Source organism: Mycteria americana, chromosome 1 (genome assembly GCF_035582795.1).
Source record: "Mycteria americana isolate JAX WOST 10 ecotype Jacksonville Zoo and Gardens chromosome 1, USCA_MyAme_1.0, whole genome shotgun sequence".
Classification (NCBI taxonomy): domain Eukaryota; kingdom Metazoa; phylum Chordata; class Aves; order Ciconiiformes; family Ciconiidae; genus Mycteria; species Mycteria americana.
Genome location: NC_134365.1, coordinates 39153325 through 39178808, shown reverse-complemented (window position 1 = coordinate 39178808; position 25484 = coordinate 39153325). Strand labels below are relative to the sequence as shown.

General features: G+C 40.0%; 1 protein-coding gene across 3 annotated transcripts in view; it reads left to right on the top strand.

Moving 5' to 3' along the window:
- GRIP1 (glutamate receptor interacting protein 1) overlaps nucleotides 1-25484 on the top strand; it is a 340831-nt gene that overhangs the window by 208366 nt on the left and 106981 nt on the right. For all 3 annotated transcript variants that reach the window (XM_075495165.1, XM_075495158.1, XM_075495173.1), the window contains exon 2: nucleotides 16295-16375. In XM_075495165.1, the coding sequence (XP_075351280.1) occupies nucleotides 16295-16375 (81 nt within the window). The remainder of the gene's footprint in view (nucleotides 1-16294; nucleotides 16376-25484) is intronic.

The following is a 25484-nucleotide window of genomic DNA, read 5'->3' as shown; positions in this document are numbered from 1 at the left end:
AGTGTGTATGAGCGCACATCAGATAAAATCTTCGAAGAAAGGGATGGTAGCCCACACATCTGGGAATTTCAAAATAGATTGTGTGTTTATACCAAAATGCTGGATGATCTTTCACGGCCTTTCTATATCAAAGTGCTGTTATTCTGAAATTGGTATTGTTTTGTATCATAAATCTCTATGTTGGCAGTATTTATTTTTATGAGTTTTATGAGAATAAAAGTTACAGTGTTCTTTTTAAAATAGACTAAAATGATGAATGTATGACTTTCAGTATCCATTTTTGGATTCTTACATAGGAATTGCGTGTCAGACTTGCACACAGCCATGCTCACTGCAATTTGCCAGTGCATTCAGTGGGAACCCGCTACGACAGTGGCCTGTTTTGTCATAGCTGCATTTAGGAACTTAATAATTAAGTTCCAAGTTTTAGACTTGTTTAGAAATGATGGGGTAAGATTTGTGATGGAGTTTTGCATACTTTTCGTTACATTATAAAACATATAACATAGCCCCACAGAAAAATGTGTTCATGGTGAGTACGTGTCTTGATTTTTTGCAATGCACTTAGAGAGCAAAGAGCCGTGCACGTGCCTGAACTTCTGCAAAACCAGGGCATGTAAGCCCACTTCAGGAAAGCAGCCCCAATCAGGAGAGCATCCAAGCCATGTCTGAATCTAAAGCAGCCTTCTAACTTTAAAATCCCACTGTTTTTTCGTTGGGCTTTAAGAGGCACGAATGATCCCTTAAACTGACATACTTTTCAGAGCAGGGACTTAAAGAAAAGTGTTGCTTTTACTGTTGGTATAGTAGCCAATCTGACTGAACTGAAGATATTATCCTGGCAATGTCAATGAATAGAATAATCCTTTTGTGTTTAACTTACTTGTTTTAACTTCTGATTTACTTTGAATAAATCCATTAGTAAAGGATAATGGGAACATTTTATTATTCATCATCATTTTTATTGAAAAGAACATCATGAAATAACTTATATTGTTCGTATGAAACATTACATGTGCATGGATCTTGGCATGAACTTAGGGAACAGACCTTGTTTGATCTCTGTAGTCATTTTATTCAACTTTTAATTAACTTCTTACATGCAAGTCTCAATAGACTTTTATTTTATGCTGGAAGCAATAGGAACAATCCTGAGGTTAAGCCAGTCCCTGAAAAAATCATGCTAGAAAGGAAAAATTGTACAGAACAGTGGGGGCTAAAGAAATAACTTCTGTGCTGAGACTTTTATGTTCACTTTGTTTTGTCTTTAGGTTGTCATTGACACTTTTATATTTTTATTCCAGCCATATAATGCTGCCGGTAACACTGTCATTGTTATCTGTGCTTCTCTACTAAGCGGAATATTAAAGAAAGTATCAGAGCCAAAAATTCCTGCATAGTTGAAAAAGTATTAAGAGTTTTGTTTCCTGAACTTCATACCTTGTTTTCAATTGCCACTCAGTTTCTTTGAGCTGGTGATGGTGATAGAAAATATATACAGTTCTCGCTAGCTCCCTTATTAATCTGCTTCTCACAGGGAGGAACATTAGCCCAGAAGCAGAGGAGACAGCTCGGGAAGGGAAAGCAGCAAACTATTAATTCCTGCTGTGATACTGATGTCCTGGTGTCTCTAGTCAAATCAGCTTCTCCAGGGTTTTCTAGTTTGGCCTTTTGCTATTAGGAGTAGAAACTCAAAGCTGAGGACTTTTAGCTTCTGCGTGATTTCAAATCAGGCTGCTTCAGTTCTAGTGTGTAATTGGCAAGGGAAATACAGCTTGTTAGAGGAGCTTGGGAGGGGATTGAGAAGGAGTTGAGAAGTGGGATTAGTCTCTTCCCATTCATCCCTCCATACTGTTCCTTCCTTTCTTTTCCCTCTGCAACCTGATTTAGTTTTGTTTTCCTCCTCTCTCCCTCTTCCTTATCTGACACACAGCATCTTATGCATTGCATACATTTACTTTCTGTTATGTTTTCTGTCAGACCTCATCTCCTTTATTATTCCTTCTATTCCACATACGCTGTTAAAATGTGATGCCCCTACGAAGGGGAGGACCCAAGGAAGCGGGTAGAATGCATGCTGCTGTGGAACGTGCAAAAGCACAGCTCTGTTATTTAGCATCCCTCACCTCTAGTCTGACCTTATGGAGGAGCATGAGGTGTGGGAGCTGCTTTCACAGAGCTGTTCAGTGGAAGCCTCTTGATGGGAAGAGCAACCTTTTTATGATAAGCTCTGATACCGTATGGGTTCAGAAAGCCCAGGGTAAATACCACCAGTTCATCTGCCCTACAACTCCCTCAAGGACAAGCCTGCTTGGGTTTATACTTCGCATGGAAATGGCAGGTGACTGGCAACTTTGAACACCCATAAACCTTGTAGACAGTGAGCTTATTATTATTTATTCTCTTCAGGCAAGAAGACAGGAATAGTAATGGAAATTTTGTGGAGTATAAGAGACAAGAGGGAAGTGTTAGGAAGATGTTTTATAAGCCTCACAAAGAATAATTTAAGCGAGTCCTATATTATGTGTAGTGAAAGGCAGTTCTTTCTGCTGGAAGACCTCTTTTAGTGTGTTTTAATGTGTTTGTTTTTTAAAGTGACTGATGGGAACCCAGGTTATTTTTAAAATAAATCTGCCTAGACCTTTAACTTATAGTAAGCAGTCTCCCTTTCCCCCCACCAAGCAAGACTTTTGCACCGAACAGGTTCTATTTATTTATTTATTTATTTATGTATTTACTGCAAACTCTGCAAGGGCTTCTCGGGTCCCCAGGAGGTCCTCCTTCTATTCAGTGCTCGTGCAGCACATTCACCACTGATTCCTGTTATCAGCCTTTGCTTTCTGCCCTCTGCCATCCACTACACCCTGCCCTGCTGATGCTTCCATCCCGCTACGTGCTCACGCGCTCCCGTAGCAGAAGCAAGGCTCCCTTCCTCCAGGGGACTGCACCTCCTCCCCACGCTCTCTTCCCAAAGGATGCACCAGGGAAGCTGAAAGCACATCAAACAGGCACTGTCCATCAGAGGAGTTAACAATACTTGTTTTTCCGTCAGCGGTTGTTGTCCTAATTCCTGTTAGGAAATGTTTTCGGAAGCATTTACATTTTGAGCCAGCCAAAACCAATGCCTATCTTCGAGCCTTTGTAAGACCTGGAAGGCAGAATATGTTAGCTATGGAGTGCAGAAACTTGTGTTTTTTCAGGCTCTTGTGGCAGCCGACCGTGCCTCTTAGTCTTGATGGCTTCATTCTTCTTTGTTTAGATACTTAGTGGTGTTGCACACCTTGATAGATATGTTCCATAATTAGATTGCAGTACAGAGTAAAGGCATCTTTTTTTTCTTGGGGACCTTTCAAGAGATATGGCACAGTAGTCTGTGATCTTTCAGGGCTTGACAGACAATAAGTTAAAAGCCACTACATTAACCAGCAATTCTTGTGGGTCTCAGTGGCTTGCTTTGCTGTTCTTGTCATCTTAATGAGTGTGTTCCACTCTTTGACTCTGCAGCTAAGTGCTTGTTTCATGCAATGCAGAAATCATAGCTTGGAATCACTGGCATTTTTTTAAAATACCAGTTGTTTCTTGAAATACCTTAAAGATCAAACTTCTACTGTCATCCGTCAGACATCTGCCCTGGTTATTGATATAGGTCCTGTCCTCTGTGTTTTCTTGTTGATTTGGTCAATAAAATTCCAGCTGTGCCTGCAGTTGTGTCTTCTGGTTGATAGGGGTGGTGATACTGGCTATATAGATGCTTCCTGACATGGTTAGTGAGATATTGTTGTCCTCTGGATTTCAAAGCTACAGCAAGTAGTTGAAAGCATTTTGCTCTGTTCTTGCTTAGGAATTGCAGTTTTAATATTTTCTGTCATTTCTTACCTTGAATGTTTCTCCCTTCCTTCCCAATGGCAGTTTACATGTGTGCTGTATTCTGCACCAGGCTGTCCTTTTAGAGACTTCAGATAATGAAGAATGTAGCGTCTTTGTGAAATAATGGTGTGGCCTATTTGGCTTAACTTGTTTTTTTCAGGAGCTTACTACAGATGTATTTCATTGACTGCATAGTGTGCAGATGTTAATACATTTAGCACTTGCTTGGGCCTTAACTCTTACACGCTGTGTCTCATTAATTGCTTATATTCTATTCTGGCTCCTAAAATCAGCTTGGATTCCCTCAGTCCTTCATTATAAAAACCTGGACAGGGCACAGACTGGCCACGATAGAGTGGTCTGGACTCTGGTGTTCATCATGTTGTTGCTCTGCCAAAACCAGGCCTTGTTTGACCTTCAGAACGTGGCGAGTCCGGACAGTTTGTTTGAGTTTCTGCTTTAAACGCTGTGTTTCTGTAGAGTCCTTTATCTGACACTGTGGCAGGTTTGTTCAAGCTATTTTTAATGTGTGAGATTTCCTGTTATTTTTAATTGCTTTCTGCTGTCTGTTTTGAAATTATTTTACGAATTGAATAAACCCGTCATTAAAATTAAGCACATGTGCACGCATGCACACACACAGAGTATTATGATGGATCTGAAAGTGCTGGCAATACACTGGTAATACAGAGAAAGATTTAATAATTACCTCACCATCACTGTAGTGTTTGGACAAAAAGTTTAAGTAGAGTTTTCACGCTATGAAAAAACTAAATCTGTGTTTTATCTCTCTGCAGTTGTGGTAGGCGATAGGTTGATGCTGTCATCGTTTTCAGAGGAGATTCAGACAGACATTGTGAACCTGTAGCTGTGAACTCCTAAAGGAGAAAGAGTCCTGGTTAAAAAGCTTGGCGGATTGGTGCATGGAAAGATTAAAAATTACTCGCCCGTCTTCTTGGAAGTTATGGGAGTATAATTTTTCCACAAATGTCACACATCCATCTGTATCTGTTTCTTTATTGTTGTATTTTCCATAGGATTACAAAAAGCTGACTCAGACATGGCTAAGTTGCATATAGGCAAAGATGTGGGCAAGCAGTTCTAATAATTACCAGTTTTCAAAACTTGAGGAAGAGTGCAGACAATGAACTGCTTGCCCTAAATAAGCTTTGAGATTAAATAGGACTTGGGAGGCACTGGCAAATAAAGAGTATTTGACAGGTTAAAAGGCTTGCCATAAAGAACCGGGTGCGTGGATGGATGCTGTCTGGAGCACAGAAGGTGGCCTTGGCTTTATGTGAGCTTTAAGTAAAACAAATATGTATATATTGTTTTGTCAGCTTGACATCCTTTTTGTTACCGTGCTTTGTTCCCACTCCTAAAAGTACGCAGCACTTTATTTCAAAAGACTCTTACCCTGCACTGTGTTCAAACTTGTCACAGCTTCCAAAAACAGTGAAGTTTTGCTGACAACTGAACTTAGTCAAAGTTATTGCACAGTCTTTGTGGATATATTGAGTAAACTCTTCCAGGTTAGGGGCTGAAAGTAGGAGAGTATTTCACAAGGGCATGAGGAAGGTGACAGGTTTATAGCCTGACTCCTGAAAGAAGTGCATTCTGAAAGACCAGGTTTTCACTAAGCCTGGGCTGTGCCAATTTGGACTAATGTGCGTCATTTAGACTATAAATAAGTGGGGCAATCCCACTGGCATGCCAATATAAATACACTGGTACTGGTATAATGTTTATGCAGCTCCTAGTGGCAGTGTTAGAATTGTTTTATGAATCAAATAAAGCTTGTTAGTGGGATTAAAAAGGATAACTATAATGCTGTAAATTTATGCAGCATATTACTAAGATGCAAAAGTATGTTTTACTCTTAACGTTGTCCACACCAGAGTTACACTTGTGGAAATTTTTGGTTTAAAAAATAATTTTACTCTTCACCAAATGCATATCCCAGTACACCACGCTTTGGTGACAAGATCAGCCTGTCTTTGTGGTAAGTCATGCCCAGTAAGAAGAACTGATAGGATCTGAGCCTAAAGCAGTGAGCACAGTAATCTGTGTGATTTCTGGAATGAACAGTACATGAGAGATATTTTTTTATAAGATCTTCTGAAGAGGGGAAGAATGTTATTAGGAGTAATGGAATGACAGTTAAAGCAAGGAAAGAAAATTGTAGACTGATGGAGGGAACTATTTTCCAGCTGTGAGATCTGATGCATCCTGTGGAGCAGCCTCCAAAGGAAAGTGATGGAGATGTCATCACAAGAGACACTTACAGACACAAGTAGGCTGAAAAATACATGATACCATTTACTGCAAATAGCACTAGTACAGCACTGGAATGGAGGCGGGATAAATAACCTCATGAAAAAATTACCATTCCTAACTTCTTGTATTTGAACATAGTGTTGTGACTTTGCTTATTCTTATTTTTCCTGAAGCAAACTGAACTCCTGTTTTCTAAACAGTTTAACATATTTTACTTACTTTTTATGCAACGTGAGTGATGGTCTCACTGTCTCAGTTATTACCTCTATCTTTGCCTTCCCAGAGCACACACACAGCTAGCTTCTGCTTTCCCTGGCAGGCAGTAGAGAAGTTCCTAGTTGACATCCTCTCTTCCCCAGTCTCTGTCAACTGCAATGACAGCAGCCTGGGCCCATGTTCCTGATGGGCTTTGCGTTATGGTCTGCACAGATAGAAGGTGGAAGGTGTCTTCCCCACTCCTAGAAGATCACTATCCATATATACTGATGAGAAGGGGGAATATAGACTTTTATTTCCCCAATGGAAAAATCAGAAAGCTTTAAAAGAATCTAACAGCAGGTTTGAACATCACTTCTACTTTTTAAGTTTCAAGCAGCCAGACTGCAGAGAAAACCTCTGCCAAGGTTGGGCTAAGAAAGCACAGGAACAGTTCTGATGCACAAGAAAGTTGCTGTTAATATTTCTCCTGTTGCATTTTAGCCACAAACGTAATAGCAGATCATACCACGTATCATCTTTTGTTAATATACAGTGAAACGCTGCCCAGCAGGAAGCCAATTGCCTTTTGTCCCAAGGAGGCAGGGTGGTGGGCAGCCACGGCAGTCAGGAGCACGGTGCCTTAGCTTGAGGGCATCGTCCAGGAGCACGGGATGTGGCTTGGCCCCTTTTCCCCTAATCAGCTATCGCTGTCTTCCCAGCCCCGCAGAATCCCATCTGGAAGGGCTAGCTGAACCAAAGGTAGAGAATAAAAGGTAATGTTAAGGTCACTGATGTATTTTTAAAGTAAATATCTGTTCATAAAAGTGTTTTTCTGTGAGGCGTGGCATTAATGCCATCTGGTTTTCAGGGCCTCAGCCTCTGCCTTGGCTCAGGTCTTGCTCCTTTGCTCAGCTCCCTTCTCCAGGAGCCTCGCTGGAACTTTTATCATCTTCTTGATACTGGCATTTCTCTGTCAAGTTTGGCTTAAATATTCTTGAGGGATGCTGATTTAGCGTTTAACAATGTTAAACAATGTAATTGAATCTTTTAATTATTAGAACTTCCTAAAGAAAACAGTTTTCAAGATTTTTTCTGAAAAGCTTGTGTATGGCCCCCTCACGCCATGCCAGCGTGCGGCAGTACTTCAGAGCGATGTGATGTTCCTGAACACACATGCAGGGAGGACAACAAAACCTTCCTCTGGACCAAGATGCAGCTCCTAACAAACCATGGGTGTTCAGAACAAAAAGTGTAGCTTGAATATCTGGCAATGTTTCCTGTCAGTGAGATCTGTGTCACTTAGGAATTTCCTTTTAAATGAAAAGGTTTATAGCCCCATCTTCTAGAATAAGGTTGTATGTAGAGGTTATACGTACAGAAAAATCTCAAACTGTCTCGTAGAGGAAAATAGTTTACATCCTCAGTTTCTTTGAGCGTTTTCACTTTCCCAGCTTCTTCTGCTCTGGTTAAGCTTAACCTATTTTGCTTACGTGGTGCCTGTATTATTTCCACAAACAACAAACAGAAGCTCAAGACAACAGAGTGGAACTCACTTTGAATCCTAAAATTATGTAATGATTCAGTAATGATTCTGGTTTATGGTATTCGAGTTTAATCTCCTAACAAATGCTTGATGCTGTATAAACAAAAAGACGTATGTATCAGATTTGAAGTAGTTTGTGGTTGGGGTATTATTTAAATAGGATTACTTCTTTATTAGATAATCCACTGAAGTGAATTTCACCATATGCTAATATCTCTCAAGACATGTTTTCAGCTTTCTGCAGATCCTGCATGTTTTAGATGGTCTTGGAAAGTTCTGAATTTTCCTGAGCAAAATAGCTCTGGGAGGAGATCCACGTACTTAGCCATTTAGGAAATGAAGCATTTCCATTCAGGTGCCTAAACACGGGCTTAGGAAATTAACTTTGGACAAGCAAACTTGGAGGATATTCAGATCATTTTTCAAATGGTCAAGCTTGCTGAGGTATTGTAAATATCAATAGGAAATGCATTCGCGGTTATGCATAATTGCAGTACCCTACTTCTCTTGCTTCTAGATTAAAACTGAGCTGCTACTGTAATAAGTAACCGTATAATTCAGAAAAAAGAGAATTAAATTTACATAAAGTATAATAAAATTGAATAAATTTTCACTTTAGAGAGACAACACAGTTATTCATTGGGTGCTATAACTGTTAAAATTAAGTTTCTAAGAAAACCAGAGGACATGTCTGCTAAATGTGGGAAAGAAAATTACCAGAGGAGCTATTCTAACTCTTCCTTCTCATAATTCTTCCATGTCACACACACCAACAAATGTTACTTATGGAAGCATTTGAAACCCTATGCTTTCTTAATAAAGACTGCTAGAGAGCACTGAGCACAGTTTGATACGAAAGGATTACGATTAAATACACTCATATTTGTCCTGCTTGGAGCCTAGTTCATTAATGACTGCTTTACATGCAGCTCTTCGGAAATTTTAGATATTTCTAAGCACTACTTCGAAGAGCAGCACTGCCATTTCAAAAATGAAGTCTCATTGGAAGTGATTGAAGCCATAGCTCTAAAAGGAACTCGAAAAATTGTTATTCCTCTGCAGCAGTAGGAGAAATTAATGCTTTCTTTCATGGTTGGAGCTCCCATAACAAGTCTGAAAGGGTTAGCATATGGGCAAAGCAAATTGTTGATATTTTGTTGTTTCATGAAGCATATACATTCAAAATCTGTACATTATACATCTGCTGAAAGAACTTAGCCAATTTTGTCTCTATTTGCAACTGTTTATAGTCCATTATGCTCTGACACAGCTGTGGTGACATTGTGGTAACCATGAAGTGTTCCAGGATGTTAATTTTTCTCTAGATTTTTGCATTATTTAAAAGCAAATCTTTCAAAAACATCCTCCTTTCCTAGGAAAAATACAGTCTCTGAGATATTTTTTCATTATTGTTGTCAACAACAGTTACTAAGGATAAAAGTTACACCAGGCTAAAAACATTTGTGCCAAATCTTCCATCAACAGCCAAAGTAAAATTCCCATTATTCACTGCTTCCCAGGAAGTTTCAATGTGGATTATCGATTCAAGCGTATTCAATAATTCAATTGTAAAACTTAACAGTTTTAGAACTTCCAGTTACCTTTATAAGCTTCAGTTATTAAAAAAAAAAAGGTCTGGGTAGTAGCATTCTTGCTATGATTCATTTCCAGCTGTTACGGCTGTTATGGATTCAGTTAAGTTGTGTTGGTGTCTACTGATCGTGACTGCGACTGGTTACATTGATCAGGGTATTGCATGAGTATTCAGACTTATTTAGTCAGTTCTCATTCAGAATTATTTGGCCTTCAAGTTCACGGGAAAGCTTTGTCCGCTGTCTTTAACAGAAGTCCTCTCAGCTGGAAGCTGTAGGGCAGTGTGATAACCAAGCTTCAGCTCCCTTCTCGATATTTTTTTCCCTTCCCATTGCTGTAGATCAACCTGAAAATTACATTTTCCGGAATTTGTAACAGTTCAGAGAAAAGGTTTATGCAATTTTACCAGAAACAAAGAACTGGAATTGAGGAGATGAGCTTATGTGGGATGAGGGGCATTTTCCTAGAGTGGTCCTGATGACTTTGTAGTGGTTGGGCTACTCACAGGGGTACACAGGGGATCCTGAGTTCACATTCCCTCTGCTGCCTGATCCAGTGCAGGGCTTGGAACTGATTGTAGAGGAGATAGCTTTAATCTTTTTTACTTTGTATGACATACCTAAAACATTGATCAGAGCGAGCAAGCAAGACTGAGTGAGCGTGTAGCTGGGAGTTTGGGTACTCATCTATGAACGTGAGACCAGGGTTCGAGTCCCTGCTCCCATAAATATTTCAGCTTTCTTACAGAATGGAAGATCTTTAACAGAAAGATCTTGAGTTTACAAGAGAGTAAGTTGCTCCAGGAACGGTCCTGAAAGTTGTACTGAGACTCTGTGTAAGCCTTCCTCAACTTCAGAGCTTCCTCAAACCACAGACATGAGTGGATACATGTTTATTTTTATCTGTGAAAGCCTCCAGCTGCAAGCTGTGGGGATAACCGAGAGTGCTGTAGCTCAGAATTTACCAACTGTCACTGGTACAATACTGTGCCAAAAATGATGCTTTTAGATAATGCTGAGCTTTATGCCATTTAAAGATAAAATTCAGAATAAGTTTCAGACATAGGAAGTGTGAGAACCTATGGTATTTTGTGCTGTACTGACAGGAGTCATAAAAATCTGTTGCTTTTAGTGAAAAATATTCTTCATTATAAAGTTAAGGAGTGGCAGATTTCTGTGAATGGGATATTACAGATCTAGGAATGCCTGAAGTAATAACTGTGACCCTGGTGCTTTTAATTTTTGAGAAACTAATCTTGGGGGTGTTCTTCTCTCAGCTGTAATCATCCTCTTGACAACTCGTCGTGTTGTCATCCTCTACCTCTGGACAGGTATGTGGTTCGCTACTAGTCTGAGGTGTGTGCTATCCCAAACGGTGTAAGCAACAACACGTGCAGTCGATCTTACTCCTCCTGTACACTTCAGCTGGAGGTGTAGCCAGCTGAAGATATAATGTGCTTCCTTGTGGAGTCTTGGGACTCGCATTAGTTGGAGATGCTTCACAGTGGAGAACGTTTGAGGAACACCTCGGATTTCACTTGCTTGGGTTCTGAAGTCTATTTAGGAGCTACACGGTCAAACTCTAAAAAGGTTTAAATTCAGTTCTCGCTTGGCCAAAGAACAGCTTATCCTGTCGTGAGACATAAGTAAGCTGTTGAAGAATGAGAATGAAAAACTGAAAGATGGAAACTCTCTGTTCTCCCTCATAATGCTTCCATATCTAGCATTGAAAAAATTTAATATAGCTTCCAAGCTCCTCAATATTAAAAAATTCCCCTGCATTTGAAATTCCTCACTTACCACGTTATTTCCCCTGCTCCCAGAGGAATGCAGGCTTTGCAGAAGAGAAGCAGGTACGAGCGGAGACGTAGAGCTGAGATCGAGCTGTCACGTGGGAGAGACAAGATACGACAGCAAAGGATCTTCACATTTCCTCTCCACGTAGGAAGGCCAACGTGGCAGCCGCTGAGTTGTTCAGTAGCGGTTCCCAGTGGGGCGGGAAGAGCCTTCCCCTCGGTATCCGACAGGACGCAGTTGTCCGTAGTCGCCTTCTGGGGCTACCTGGTGCTGCGCAGGGTTTGGACACGTTTACTGGGTTCAGTAGTTACCGCCTGGACGTGCGGCGGCAGCAGTGAAGGAAACATCCTCTAACCGGTTGTGAAGACTTGAAGGAGGGAGTGATCCTAGGCTTTACCACATCTGTAAACAACGTCCTTGTGTCAATAGCTTTCACAGCCACCTTGAGACACGCAAATGGTTCAGCCGCCATAAACCGCCCTATATGTTGAATTCCTTGCCTTGACTGTTGAGGAAATATCTTTAGGCTTTCCTTTTATTCCCTCTTATGTGTCCCCAGTTGGTATCCTTCAAAGGATATTAAACTGAATACAGCAAATATCTAAAGATTTCATATGGTCATTTTGCTAGCACAGTACCAAGCACTTTATATATATCTGTGCACATCATCCAGTGTATAATAGAGTTACATTACTGTTGGTTTGTTACAGTATATAGAGCCCTTAGTCTTGGACAGAGGTCCCCCCTGTATAGTAAGAGCAACATGGAATTATATAAATGGGTCACAGCATGGTCTCTAACTCAAAGAATGAATCATTCAGTTACAGGGTAGAGATGCCAGCGAGTTAAAAATAGGCAGGAAAGTGCAAAAAGCTGTTTATCTGCCTCACAGTCAATAGCTAAAGGCAATAAGCCTACAGTAATAGCTGTAAGCAGCAGGACTACTTGCCTGTCCACTTGATCATTATCTTTGCGGTCTTTAATTAGAAGAATTGTGTGCAGAGCTTTGAAAGGATGATACGTGAGCTACTGTTACCGGTATTTGGGGCTGTTCCATGAGGACAAGTAGAAGGAGAAAACAGGATGATCATTTTGCTTTGCTGGTTAAGAATCTCAGTAATCTGCAAGGCGTCACCTCCGAGATTATCACTGCGTCGTGCCAGGAAGGAGTTGAATTGACACAGTGGGCACGTTGTTCACTATTGCATATTTACAACTGCAAGAAACATGCAAAGTATGAATTTTGGGGGGAAATGCCCCCCACCTGTTAACAGCATAAGAGGGTTGGTTTCCTGTAGTCACTGCATGAAGAGAGCTGCTGGCATAGCAGGCACCTTTACATGACTTACTGACTTGCTAGAAATTCTTTACCCTGGGTTGTCTGTTCTCTTAACCAGAGGAAATTGGGGCGGGGGGAAGCCAGTGATGTAATTAATGCAGCTCCAAGAGCATGTCCGCGTAGCTAAGGTAGTCCCACTGCAGGGAACGTGGCCACCTGCAGTGCAGTTCCTCCAGAAGCGGGCAGGAGCCGGTGTTTCTGTGCACAGGGGGGACGCAGGTTGGCTTGCGAATTCTTTATGGACTGTGACTCGCTCCCTGCTGATGATATATTAGTGTTAGGGGTGTAGCTAGGTGAGATTTATGCTCCTGAATCTAGCCTGTTTCTCCCTCCGCTTTGTATGTGTGGCTTCTTAAATATGTCGCAGCTTTACCTAGTTTTGAGTTATCGTCTCCCGTTGGGGGAGAACGCTTCATACCCTTTTACTCCTTTGCTTTTTCAGGGTGTTGGCTTGCTGGGTTGGGTTTCATCTCCAAGAAGCCTGTCTGTGCTGTAGAGGGGGACGCTGGTAATACAAAACACTCAGACAGATCCCTCTAGGCACTGCTGTCATGAGACATTTTTGCATGTTTTAAGACCCTCCCTGCTAACTATAGAGTGGATGGGGACATCAATAAATTATAACTTAATAAATTCTTGCGGCCACACATACAACTTTGCTCATACATACAAACAGATTTTTCCCTTTTTTGACAGCATGAATGGTGTCTAACATTTCAGGGCTATCAGGGCTTCCTTGTCTCTTTAGTTACTTTGTTCTTTAGGATGGCATCTATTTCTGCATCTGTCTGCTCTTTATATTACTTTCCTGTCTCAAATAAGCATCTCAATAAGGCTGTTAGTGTTTTTTCTCTAGCTGGTTATATTTGTTTTCCTTTGCTTCTGGGAATGCTTTACACTGATTTCTAGTTATATTGCAGTGTGATTTTACTGTTAAATGGGTATTGACGGAGAATTCCTTCCTGTCCTGAGAACAGCTTTCCAATCCGCTGATGATACAATGGCTCATTGTTCTTTCCCAATAATAACTGGGCATATTTTGCATTAACAGGGGTTCAAAAGTTCACGAAGCAACTTTTTGGGCCTCGTTTCTTGCTGTGAAAGTCTGTAGACAGATTAAGAAATGTGACACAATTACATGCCTGCAGTACCTAACCCATATAAATATCTGATAAGTTTTCAAAGTTAATATGCTTAAATTGAAATACTAGCTTACTCACATACACAGCCTCAGCTGCCTTTCGTATCTGCCAGCTGTTCTGTAGAAAACACTAGACTTTTTGCTCAGCCTCCCTAGCAAGTAATTTGAACGTGCACTCCCCTCCCCTCACTGGTGCCGTTAACCAGAAAGATTTGCAGGCTTGTCCTTTGTTCTGAACTGAGGATAACTCCAGGTACTCCCAGTGCAGTGCAATATTGGGAACATCCTATTCCAGCATGAGATTGGAGCTGATTTACTCATTTGCTCAGTGACAAAGATTCAGTGAAAAAGATCTCGTTGTGAAAATTCTGCTTTCCTTTCTGCCCTCTCTCCAATCTGATGAAAATCATTCATATGTAATAAGTCTGCCTAGGAGAGGACTGTTTTGTTCTGTAAATTGATAGATTTTTCATAGGTAGGGCATACATTCAAATAGAGCCCAAAAGTCATCACCATCCATCGGTTCCTGAGAAATTGTATTATGTTTCCTGCCCACTTTTTAATAGAAAAATGCGTGTCTCACATGATCTGCTGTCACGTTCGGCACCTGCAAATAAGTAATAATGGATGGGACACGTAAGCCACGTGTTATTGATAAGCTCTGTTTTTTTGGTATTGATATGAGTTAGCAAGGCTGTTCGAGAGGGCCTTGTCTTGAGTTCGAGCTCAGTGGTGCCTCTTCTATTAAAGAAAAGATATAATCTTACTTCCTTCAGAAGATCTAGTTCACTCTTATTTTAATTTTTTTTCTTTAATGAGGGGATGTATATTCTGCATATGCAATAATACTAGCTTTTCCACTTTGTTCAAATGGAAGAATAAAGCTTTACATGTTTACCTTTTTCTTAAATAGTGTAGCTGGATCTACGTTAATATTTTTTCATGCTTCTGTATTTCCTGTGGCTGACAGCTTCATTTTCTTGGAGTTTGTACTAGCATACGGTATAGTCAAGCCTGTTATCTTTCTCCTTGTAACAATGTAGTCCTAAAGCAATGGAAGTTCGTTTTACTGTATAAAAAACAATTATATTGGCTGTCGAGGTATTTTACCAATATAAGTTCTTCATTACTTGCTGCATTTTCATCAAGGTGCATGGCTATAAACAATATTTTGCCTTTTTCTTTCTTTTTTTAAATTCATTTCTGTTTTTTGTTACTGCATCTGCCTAACAGTAGCAGAGTTCATTGCAGAGGTTCTGGTTTTAAAAGCCAACCAGCTCTTCTAGTCACTTCTTTCTGAGACCTGGTTTTAATTAAATTATGCTGACCAAACCCTTATCTCATTTGTATAAAAATGGACTGCTGTCTTTGATGCAAGTTTCTAAAGGAGTTTGAGACTTTGCAAGACGTAAATAGTGTAATCAGCAAAGAAGGCTTATAATGTCAAGAGTTGTCAGCTGAAAAGAAAAACTGATTCTCCAGAAAATGTTTATGTGGCTCTACTTGATCTGAGGATGCTATACCAGATAGCGTAGTCTTTGATTCCTTTACTCATTGATCTGTATTTAAGCATGTATTCATGCACATGCTCTAAACGCATTGGTCCTTTGCAACCTGAAGGAAAATATGCAAATAGAAGGATTTGATAATACTTTTAAGTGTTTGAGCACTCGATAAAAGGACAAGCAAGAGAGAAGCCTAATTTCTTCTGATTCCTTTCTTTTGATTAAAATAATAAAATGCATAATAGTATTTCTTCTCTTATTCATGTTTCTTTCCTGAGCTTGTAGCTTGTCCTTTTTAAAGCAACGATACAGTTGATTTTTTCCTTACCGTCATTATTCTGCTCTTAAGGGGGATGTGGAAGTGACTCACTTTCTGCCTAATGCTGCCTTTGATTGATGACTCATCTGCTCATCCCACCATTAGTGGTCTCTTATGCGCTGAGGTTGATCAGTAGGTGTTCCACGTAGCCTCCTATTTAGACACAGACCGTTACAGTGCCGTTCTTCAGGCATAAATGTGCCCAGCCTATTCGGCAACAGCTTTCTGATGTTTTCCCCGATCGATCATTACGACAGAAAAGGAACCACCCACCGGCAGATCCCAAAGGAAAAGGAGTGCATCTTTACAGCTGGAATATTCAAAAGCTTCTGGAAGCCTTTCACTCCTGAACAGGGATGGTACCTCTCTCACTCGAGTCTTTGACGTGTGAAGCTTCTTAACATGAGAAAAAGGAAATTTCTATGATTTTTCTTAAAAACGAAAAAGCCTTTGTATATCAAGCCTGTCATCAACCAAGCATTATCTCTGATTTGAGTTTTACGCCGTCCTTTTAAGCTCTGCTATTCAGAGCCTTTGTCATCGAGTCTAAACATGACATTGAGCATTGACTCAGCATTCAGAAGTACCCATCCGCATCTAGCTCACAGCGGCTCTTGTGCTCTGCATTGCTAGTTCACGCAGTATTTGGGTTAAAATTACGTTGTTTTTAACATTATATTTAACAGTAACTGGAAGTGTTGCTTGTTTCTGTTTAGATGAGAGTCCTTACACAAAGTCTGCAAACCAGGCAAAGGCACCTGATGGAGCACTGTCTGTGAGGAGACAGAGTATTCCAGGTAAGACTTGCTTTGCTTTTTATAACACCTAAATTGTTTGTGAACAGCAAGGTAATACTAATCAAAATTAAACTAGTTATAAAAAGCAAATGAATTACAGTTACTACCAAGCAACTTTATAAGGAAGGTTCCATGGGAGCTGTAAGGAGTTCCCACAGTTAGGTTACCTTGGGCTTTTGCTGTGAAGAACATCCCTGTGTCTCTGTCTTTTGCAGCAGATTTCAGACACTGATCACAACAACCTTTTCATCAGAGGCTTGCCTATTTTCAGGCCTTGTGAAATCTGTTCTTTGATACCTAGTTTCGATGGGATAGGGAGATTGGCTTTTGTTTTCCACTGCTGATCGGACAGGCTCAGAAATCTAGCAGAGCAACACTCTGTCAGAGTTCTCATCTTCACATGATTTTGGACTAGATGACCTGTAAAGGTCCCTTCCAATCCAAAGCATTCTATGATTCTGTGATTTTCTGCCACACATATGCCATCCTTGTCTTTTCTGTCATTCTGTTGTACAAAGCTGGACCGCTAGATCAATGGTTAAAATATGTGATCTTTGAACCTGTGTCTCTTTTAATTACTTCAAACAAGTCTGCAAAATGTGCCCATGAAAAGCAAGTTTTGTATGTATTATGCAGCAATCTAAAGGAATTTTCACCTCAAGTAAAATTCGAGAGATCTTTTAAGGAAAACAAATGAACACTGACAAAGGTTGCGCACAGGCAGAATAACTGATGTTGCCAGTCTCACCTCAAGCGCAGTAACCTCTGACTCGAAGGAAAGATGTATTGCAATAGAAATCAGAAACCGTAAGGTCATGTCACCCACCTTCTAATGACGAATGTTAATATTCTCTGCACTCCATGGCCTTACTGAACACAGTCACACAGCCCACAGGGAGGCTATGGATACAGGGGATGGAGCTCAGACCTTAACACTACTTTACCACTGTACACAATTCATTGTTCTTCAGAGTGAATTAAGACCTCTATATGGGTACCTCTTCAGGTAATGCTTTAGCTGACAGGTCACTAATATTTAACATACTAAGTGTCTACTTTTTAAAAAAAAAATCTTTTGAATTTTTTCACTGTGAACTTAGTAATTGTCATTTATAGTGTGATTATTGTATTTATAAAACATTTATGCTAAGGTCCAAATACAGACTGAAGTTCCTGCTTTCACATGACATTTTGAGAACTCCTAATGATTTTCAGTTGTGTTCTTAAAGAGAAGGTTTGATGAACGTTGAAGCAGTGCAGTTTTTCTTTAGAGTGTTTGATAAGATTAGGAATTTCAAGTGTTGAATAGTCATCATGACCAATGACCATTTATTTTGAATTTTTATTAAAGTTGCTGTATATTCTGGAGTTTTTGAGAGCATTGCAGATAAATCTTTCCTGTGTGTTGTGCGTGAGTCACAGTTTGTTCAGAGAAATAATACTGACAAGTGTTTGGTGAGATGTACCCTGTTTCATTTCAGGTGTTCTGAAAAAAGTGATCTAAGCTTATGTATGTTCTTCAGCTTTTAATATAGGGAAGGCTTTTATCTTAACGCATTCTTGCATCTCTTGACCTTAGGAGCCCCAAACGATAAAGGAGGTTGAGCTGGTTGGATATTAAAAAAAAATATAAATAAAACTTCCTCATGCCCTGACAAATTCACATTCTAGCACAGTGGATGTTGCAGGTTTAGATACGTAAATACCTTTGTAAAATTAAGCACTGTTTTGGGAAGTAAACTGAGCATTTAGGAGTTGACTGAGGTTTCTGAAAATAACCCATAAACTTTTATATCACTTAGACACTGAGAAAATTTGACCCCACATTTCATAGGTAAGCTAGCGCCTTGTAAATAGCATCTCTTCTTGCTTGTCTGTGGGCAGTTTATCCACATTATGGATTAGTCTTGACACAGATGCAGATGCATCCCAGCTAGCCAGCTTGGCTTGGCAGTAAGAGGAGTACTAGTAGTATTAACTAGTAGCATTAAGTAGTTTGAGACCAGAAGCAGTACAGCTGCTTTTGCCTGAGGACAGGATCTGGCTTCTGACAGTATGTAGGTCAGCTCCAAATAGCTTTTGAATTGGAAGGTATGATGCAATGAACCTGGTAAATTCTTCTAGACCTGGATGGAGACATGTCAGCTGGAGTTACTGTCGGTAATCTGTACATGGAGAGCATACACTGTATGGAAGGCATTCATTTCTATTCCCCCCAGATGGTATGCCTGATAAAACATCACATTCCTGAAGTGCTGGTTTTTCAAGCTTGAAGCATGGCAGTGCCTTTGACAGTATAGCTGTCTAATCCACTTGACGCTCTGTCATTCCTGAGACACAGACAGCAGATGTCCTATTCCCAAGGAATGCTCTGGCCATTGAATCAGCCAAAAACTTCTGGTTTTTAGCAAGGTAAATGATCTTATACTGAGCTTTGCACAGGTTTGAACAGTCTGTGGCAAAAATACTAGTGAAAATATATATCCAGGATGCGTGATGTAAATCTTCCAGCGTAGTGTGGGATCGTGTCATCTCCCTGTGTCTGGTGAAAGTTCCTTCTCGTGACATTTGAATTCACTAAAGGATTCCAGTGCCCCTTCCTTTGGCCAGATATCAAAAAGAGGAGCTTTTGTTGCTGTGAGACCTGACTATACCAACTGTAAACCCCAAGAGGTGGTTTTTATCCTTCCATGTGAAACTGTATTGAAAGTGCAGTATTGATGAGCAAAGACTGAATGCACAGAGAAGTAATATAATTCTATAGAGGTTACATGGAGCTCAGGCTCGGTTTATTTTACAGGAAAAAAAGTGTTGAAATAATCATTTTATAATTAAAGTCAAATGAGCACATACTGTGAAATCAGTGCACTGAGTTTAATTCCTTTCATCCCCAGAAGCAGGGAATGGATTAAGCATCTCTCTGGAGCAGAACTTGCTTGCTTAAGATGCAGAATGCATTATTCATGTGATGAGACTACATGTCATATTTATCATGTCTTCACATGGCACAAAATCAACAAGCAACAGATCCTTTCAAAGGGATTTACAGAATTGCTGAAATTATAGTTAATTCAAATTATATGCATTAATAAAATTGCAGTTTGAAACTTGGACTTAATTTTGCAGATGTGTAGGTGTTTAGTTATATATACATGATTGTTTGAAACATTATTTAGCTTTACAGTCAGAATTTCTTAACATAAAAATGAGGCTTGAGGTAACGCTAGTATGACAAGCAGCGTGCAAAGTAAGAAACAGATTTTCTCCCCTGAACCTTTAAATTTAGACTGTTGACCAGTATATAATGAAACCTTATTGCTCCTCTGCCCACGTAGTAGGTTGCAGAAGCCAAGGGGGTGTGTACCATGCCTCATTCAGGAAACTATCACTGTCGGACTAGTATGTAGGCACATAAATGAAAGCAACACGTTTCAAAATTCATGGGTAAGACCCTTCCCTCAGAATCACAGATGCAGTTAAAAACATCTGTCATTTAAAAATAAAGTATTTGATACTGACTTGTTAGGTGACCTCTTGAATCCCAAGGTTGAGATGGCCATAGTTCCCATTGAGTTCCTGGGCTGAGGTTTCCTGCTGGCAGGCTTGCCAAGGGTCTGAAGCGGTGCCTAGCCAAGGGGAAGCATTAGGTCAATAGCACTTGAGTCAACGGCGTCGTTCCTGTGGTTGCTTATTTCTGCGGGAGCTTTAAAAAGGGCATCAAATATTCCAGCAGTACTGATACAATGTCAAGAGCTGATGACACCGTTAAAGAGGCACTTTAAAATCAAGGAGACTTTAACGTATGCTTTCAAGTTAAGCATGTTCTCAGTGCTGGCCTGAATATGGACAGGCTGAATAGCTGCTCCCATGCTTTCCAGACTAAAATCCAATGCCCTCTTATCGGTTTTAACAACATGGAGAAATCTGTCGACACTTATGCTGTGCAAATTGTTCACTTCATTTATTTATTTGTCTATTTTCAGTTCACTCACTGAAAACTGGGGAGATGGAAGGGAAAGAAATGACCTGACACAAGCATAAAAATAATTCTTCCATGAAACAAAAAAAAAGGCACCATAAATTTGAGTCTGATTAAAATATTTTATAAAATCTGCAACAAACATTTCATTTTGGTATTAGTCCAATTCTGTACATGCTTTTTATTGAGTCTTAAAAGTTACTATTATTAAAAAAAAATCTAAAATAAATAGTCAAAACCACCACAGTTTTTAAAGAGCTGAAATGTTTCAGCTTCTCAATGTTTTATTTTTGTTGGCTGAAATCATTAGTAAGTTTCAGTTAAATTCTGCAAATAGTTTTGGTTCGGACAAAAGTCTATGTTTTTAGGGAAAAGCTAAGTTGTACTCAATCTATTTGACATTAAATTAAAAAAAATCCATACTTTTTACTTCTTGCATCTACTGACTTAGACATCTGCACTATGGGAGACTTCTAGAAATGTGAAGTTTTATTGCCTGAAGTGATCAAGGGCTCAAAACAACTATAATGCAAACTGTAGTCTGGGACAGCTCTTTGAATCATCTGTGAATTCAGAGATTTGGTTCAGCTAGGAGGATTGCAGTCACGTAGCTGTCTGTCTCCGAAGTAAATTCTTGCTCAAAGAACCGTCGCCAAATAACGAGGAGACATAGTGGGAATATTTCCTCAAACAGAGGAAATTTCCTTTTCTCTGGGACAGAAGAATAACACAGCTGCCTGCCTTCTGCCCTGCTCAATGCACCTAGCAAAAGGTCCTTGAAGTCTCGTCCCTCATCCTCTTGTCTTTGATCCTGTTGTTTCACCTCCCGCTTAACCCTTGTGCTCCAGCTGTGCCGGCCCCTCGGACCCACAGGAGCCTTCCCAAATCTCATTCCAGCCACCTTCTACTCCATGGTGATACCCGATCTGCTGAACAGGCAAATTGTCTGTATTTATGGTGAGAGTGCATGCCAACCCTTACGGAGAAGAGCAGGAAAGACCAAACCTAGGTGTTATAAACCATTCCCTTGACATTTTCTCCACCGTGGGGAGCCTGTTTTTCTCTCTAACCAATTTTTTTTATTATTATTTGCCATTTGCAAGTTTTGCATGCAGTTGCAGTGATGTACTAACAGGTCAGTTGTTAAAATAGGTCACTCCACTCTGAAAGAAAATTGTCAAGACTTTGAAGTCTGAAATTAAAATGACCAGATTTTTCAGTTCCTTTGTACATGCGTGAATACTGCACTTTCTTTCCACGCTACCTGATTCTTTGAAGCATGCTATAATACAGGTTTCCTATTTCAGCACGGTGTTTGATCTCAAAAACGGGGCTAGCCATCAAACTGGAGGGAAAACACAGAGTGAATGTACAGCCCTGAGCGCATCCTCTGCAGTGGCTCAAGCTCTGGTATTGCTGTTATTAGCAGTTTTGCAGCCTCATTTTTGGGGAGTTTGGTAACAGAATTTTAATGCAAAAATGAAATGTTAAACAAACATAATTTTAGGGTAGGCTGAATTTTGAACTACTGAGCTAGACGAGAGCACACACAAATCAAAGAGCCTTAAAATGCCTTGCAAGGATAATATTTACAGAGCTGATACTAAAAAAATAATTACTGTATGATGTAGTGTCCTCAGTAATTGCTTAGGACACAAAATATTCCTAGGAGAAGTCATAAAATACTAAATTATTGTAATAAAAACAATAATTAATGTCCTGAGAATTTTCAGGCTCCGAAATGTTTAAATACACAATGTATATGTCAGTAGAAAGCAGTAAGGCAGTTTTCTTCTCATCCTGGGCACACATACAGGTGCTATTTAGCTGTTTACAAAAATACAGAAGTACGCCTTTTTTTCCCCTCCCTGACCCACAGCCTGCTGAGCAGCAAATGTTCATATTCTGTCTCAGGCTGCACCAAATGTGGCTTTCCTGAGGGGTTTGTCTACGGCCCACAACTAACGAACTCGAATGTAGGTCAGCTGGAACCTGAAGAATTTTAAAGACCGCTCTACGTTCTTCACTATGATTTGGGGGGTTTTGTAACATATAGAAATGTCTGTTTAATCTTGAAAACAAAAGTATATTGCTATAGGAAAACAAGCAAAGGTTGTGAAGAAGTAAGAAAATAATTGAGAATTAAAAATATATATATATAACTCCAGCATCCAGTATAGATTACAGTTAGAGACAGAACATGTGATCCAGTTAGGATGTGCTTGAATTGCCAATGTAACATTGTATTAGCTGAATTTAACATTTGTGTGTGCTGTGCTACAATTTAAATGAGGAAAAGGTCTGTACAGCACAGTATAATACTAGAATAGATAGAGTGCATTATTTTTCTTTTACAAGGTAATCTCGGAAATAAGGGAGAAATATAGGAATTAATATAGAGAGATAGGAAGTATTGAAAAAAAAAATCCACATGGATTTAAAAAAAAAACATAAAGACTGCTGATGTGACCCAAGGATTCAGGTTTCTTTAAATGACACTGCTTAGGAGGGAGGACGGCTCCCAGGTTATTCTTGTTGTAGCTCAGCTGTTAACATCTGAGCCAGGTTCACAGTGACTGACAAGTGTGACAGGCAGATGATCCATCCGCAGTGGGCAGGTGTTTACCTACGTGCAAACACACCTCCAGAGCCAGTTTTGTTTTCCTCTGTGATTAATATGGCTTTGGCAAGAGAGCAGGTGTTCAAAAATAGCTCTTCTCATGCTCGCGGTTAACTTGGTCCAATTCTTTCAGACTCCCGTGTCAAGTAAAACTGTAGAAGATGTAAACGATGCCATTATTTTTTGACGGAGTGCTGCTAACTTCAGCAGCCCCCTTTGCATCATTTGTTACAGGGCAGCCACCTTCTCAAGCGATGTTGCTTAACTTGCACAGACCTCAGTCACCTTTTCCAGCCTCATCAAAAGAAACCTGCCTTGCCTTTGGCTTCAGCTTCCCTCAGATTTCCTAAGCACTCCGATTTCATGGATGCTGTGCTGTCTTGCCCTATTCCTTCATTCCCTACCAAAATATTAAATAGTCATAGAATCATAGAATCGTTTAGGTTGGAAAAGACCTTTAAGATCATCAAGTCCAACCGTTAACCCAGCACTGCCAAGTCCACCACTAAACCGTGTCCCTAAGTGCCACGTCTACACGTCTGTTAAATACCTCCAGGGACGGTGACTCCCCCACCTCCCTGGGCAGCCTGTTCCAGTGCTGGACAACCCTTTCGGTGAAGAAAGGGTTGTCTTCACTGGCTAACTGGTTTTGCAGATTAAGAGCATGATTTGCCTGAGGAAACCTGTCACAAAATCATCCCCTACCTTTTTCATAGTTCTCTCATTCTGGAAAAAAGAATTCATTGCAGAAGTAAAACTGGAAAATAATATATATCTCTCAGTAAAAGCCAAGTTAGGAAGTTGAAGTATGCATCTACAAAAGCACTTTTTTCCCTCAATTTGCATTTGTCTAGACACTTACTTTTACTGTGTACTTTTTAAAATCAGCACAGAATGCTCGGATTTGCCACTGAAGAGATTTTTAGCATTTAGAAATCCATTAGCAATAACCTCTGCAGTCCGAGTTATTATGGTAACTATCTTGGGTGATTTCCTAGCAGAAGCGAGTGTTTTGACCTGCGAAACGCAGATCACAGGCTAGTAGGCTTTTCTGCACTTGAGGTGTTTATTATATCTGCAAAGTCATTTGCTGATTTTCATGTTTGATGAGAGGCTGCAGTTGCCGTATCATTTACAGTCTTCCCTGCGTGTTTGTTTAACCTGCTGGAGGTTTATCAAATGGTCTGTGAAGCATCTGCAGAGCTACATGTCTTTTGCTTCTCATCAACACTGGAAATTCCTGAATTTGCTTTTACATATTTGATATTGAAAGAAGTAAGATTTCTTCCTTATCCTCCCTCCCTTCCACCAAAATAACTTTGGTGGAATGATTTCATATATGGCATTCATGTAAACATGCTTCATACACAGATAAACCCAAAAGAAGTTTAGCTCTCGTAGAAAAGGAAAAAAGCCTACTGCGTTCTTACCTAAATGAGATTGCTGATGATTTACTGATGCATTTTCTTTACAGATCAACAATTACCCCCCCATGCTAGTGCTTTTCAATACTGAAAAGGATTAGAATAGAGAACAATCTAATTTCATGCTTTTCACCATAAATGAGGAAGAAAATGCATTAAAGACAATACTGTACATGAGGAACATGGAGCTTTTTCAAATATCCAACTGATATGAGGTCTGAAAAGTTAAATATCTTTAAACTATTTTCACTTCCATATAAAAGTTAATTATGGGCACAGCCAATATCAGTATTTGTTGCTGTGGTACCAAACACCTTCATTTATGGATATTTGGATTTAGTTGCATATAATTTTACCAAACTTCAGCCCTTCAAAAGAAAATGTATTAAATTATTCCAGCTGCAGTTTTTCCCAGCAAAATCAGTTTAGCTATATGTCGTATGATGAGGATGAAACCCCATATATTATCTGTAACATCATTAAAAAAGCTGTCTCAGCTATTTAGCCCTTGCACACACACCTTTTGGGGCAGAGATGGCAATTTTGAGTGAATCGTTCTGTGTTCGGCAAACGTGCTTGCAGTGTGTACATGTGCATGTACTCCCTTGGCCGTTTATTAGTTTGAAGCCCAAGTCCCTAGCGCCTGCCTTGCTGTCACTGTCACACCACAGGGTTTCTCAGTGGTGCCTGGGATGTGAAAATAGGCTAGGAAGCATCAGTGCATCTCCTTGGGTTGGGAGTCCCATCTCCTGGTTGTTTTCCTGCACAACTTCGGTGTGCTCTCTGAACTCCACAAAGGGAAAACATCCTTGTGATGGTTGGTTTCATTCATTTTAATCAAAGTGTTGGTGATGTCTGTTGAAAAATTTATTCTCCTTTAAAGGCTTCAGTTAGAAGAGGGAGCAGGCTGTAGAGGCCATGTGAGGAGAGAGAAACTAGGAAAAACCAAAGAAAGATGGTCAAGAGTAGGCTTGAGAGGTATGGAGATGTAGTCTCTGAAAGAGAAGCTAGACAGGCTGGGTGAGTTTGGAAAGAGGGAGGAAAGCCATACGCTCGTTAAAGGTCATGGCAAGAGGTGACAAGCAC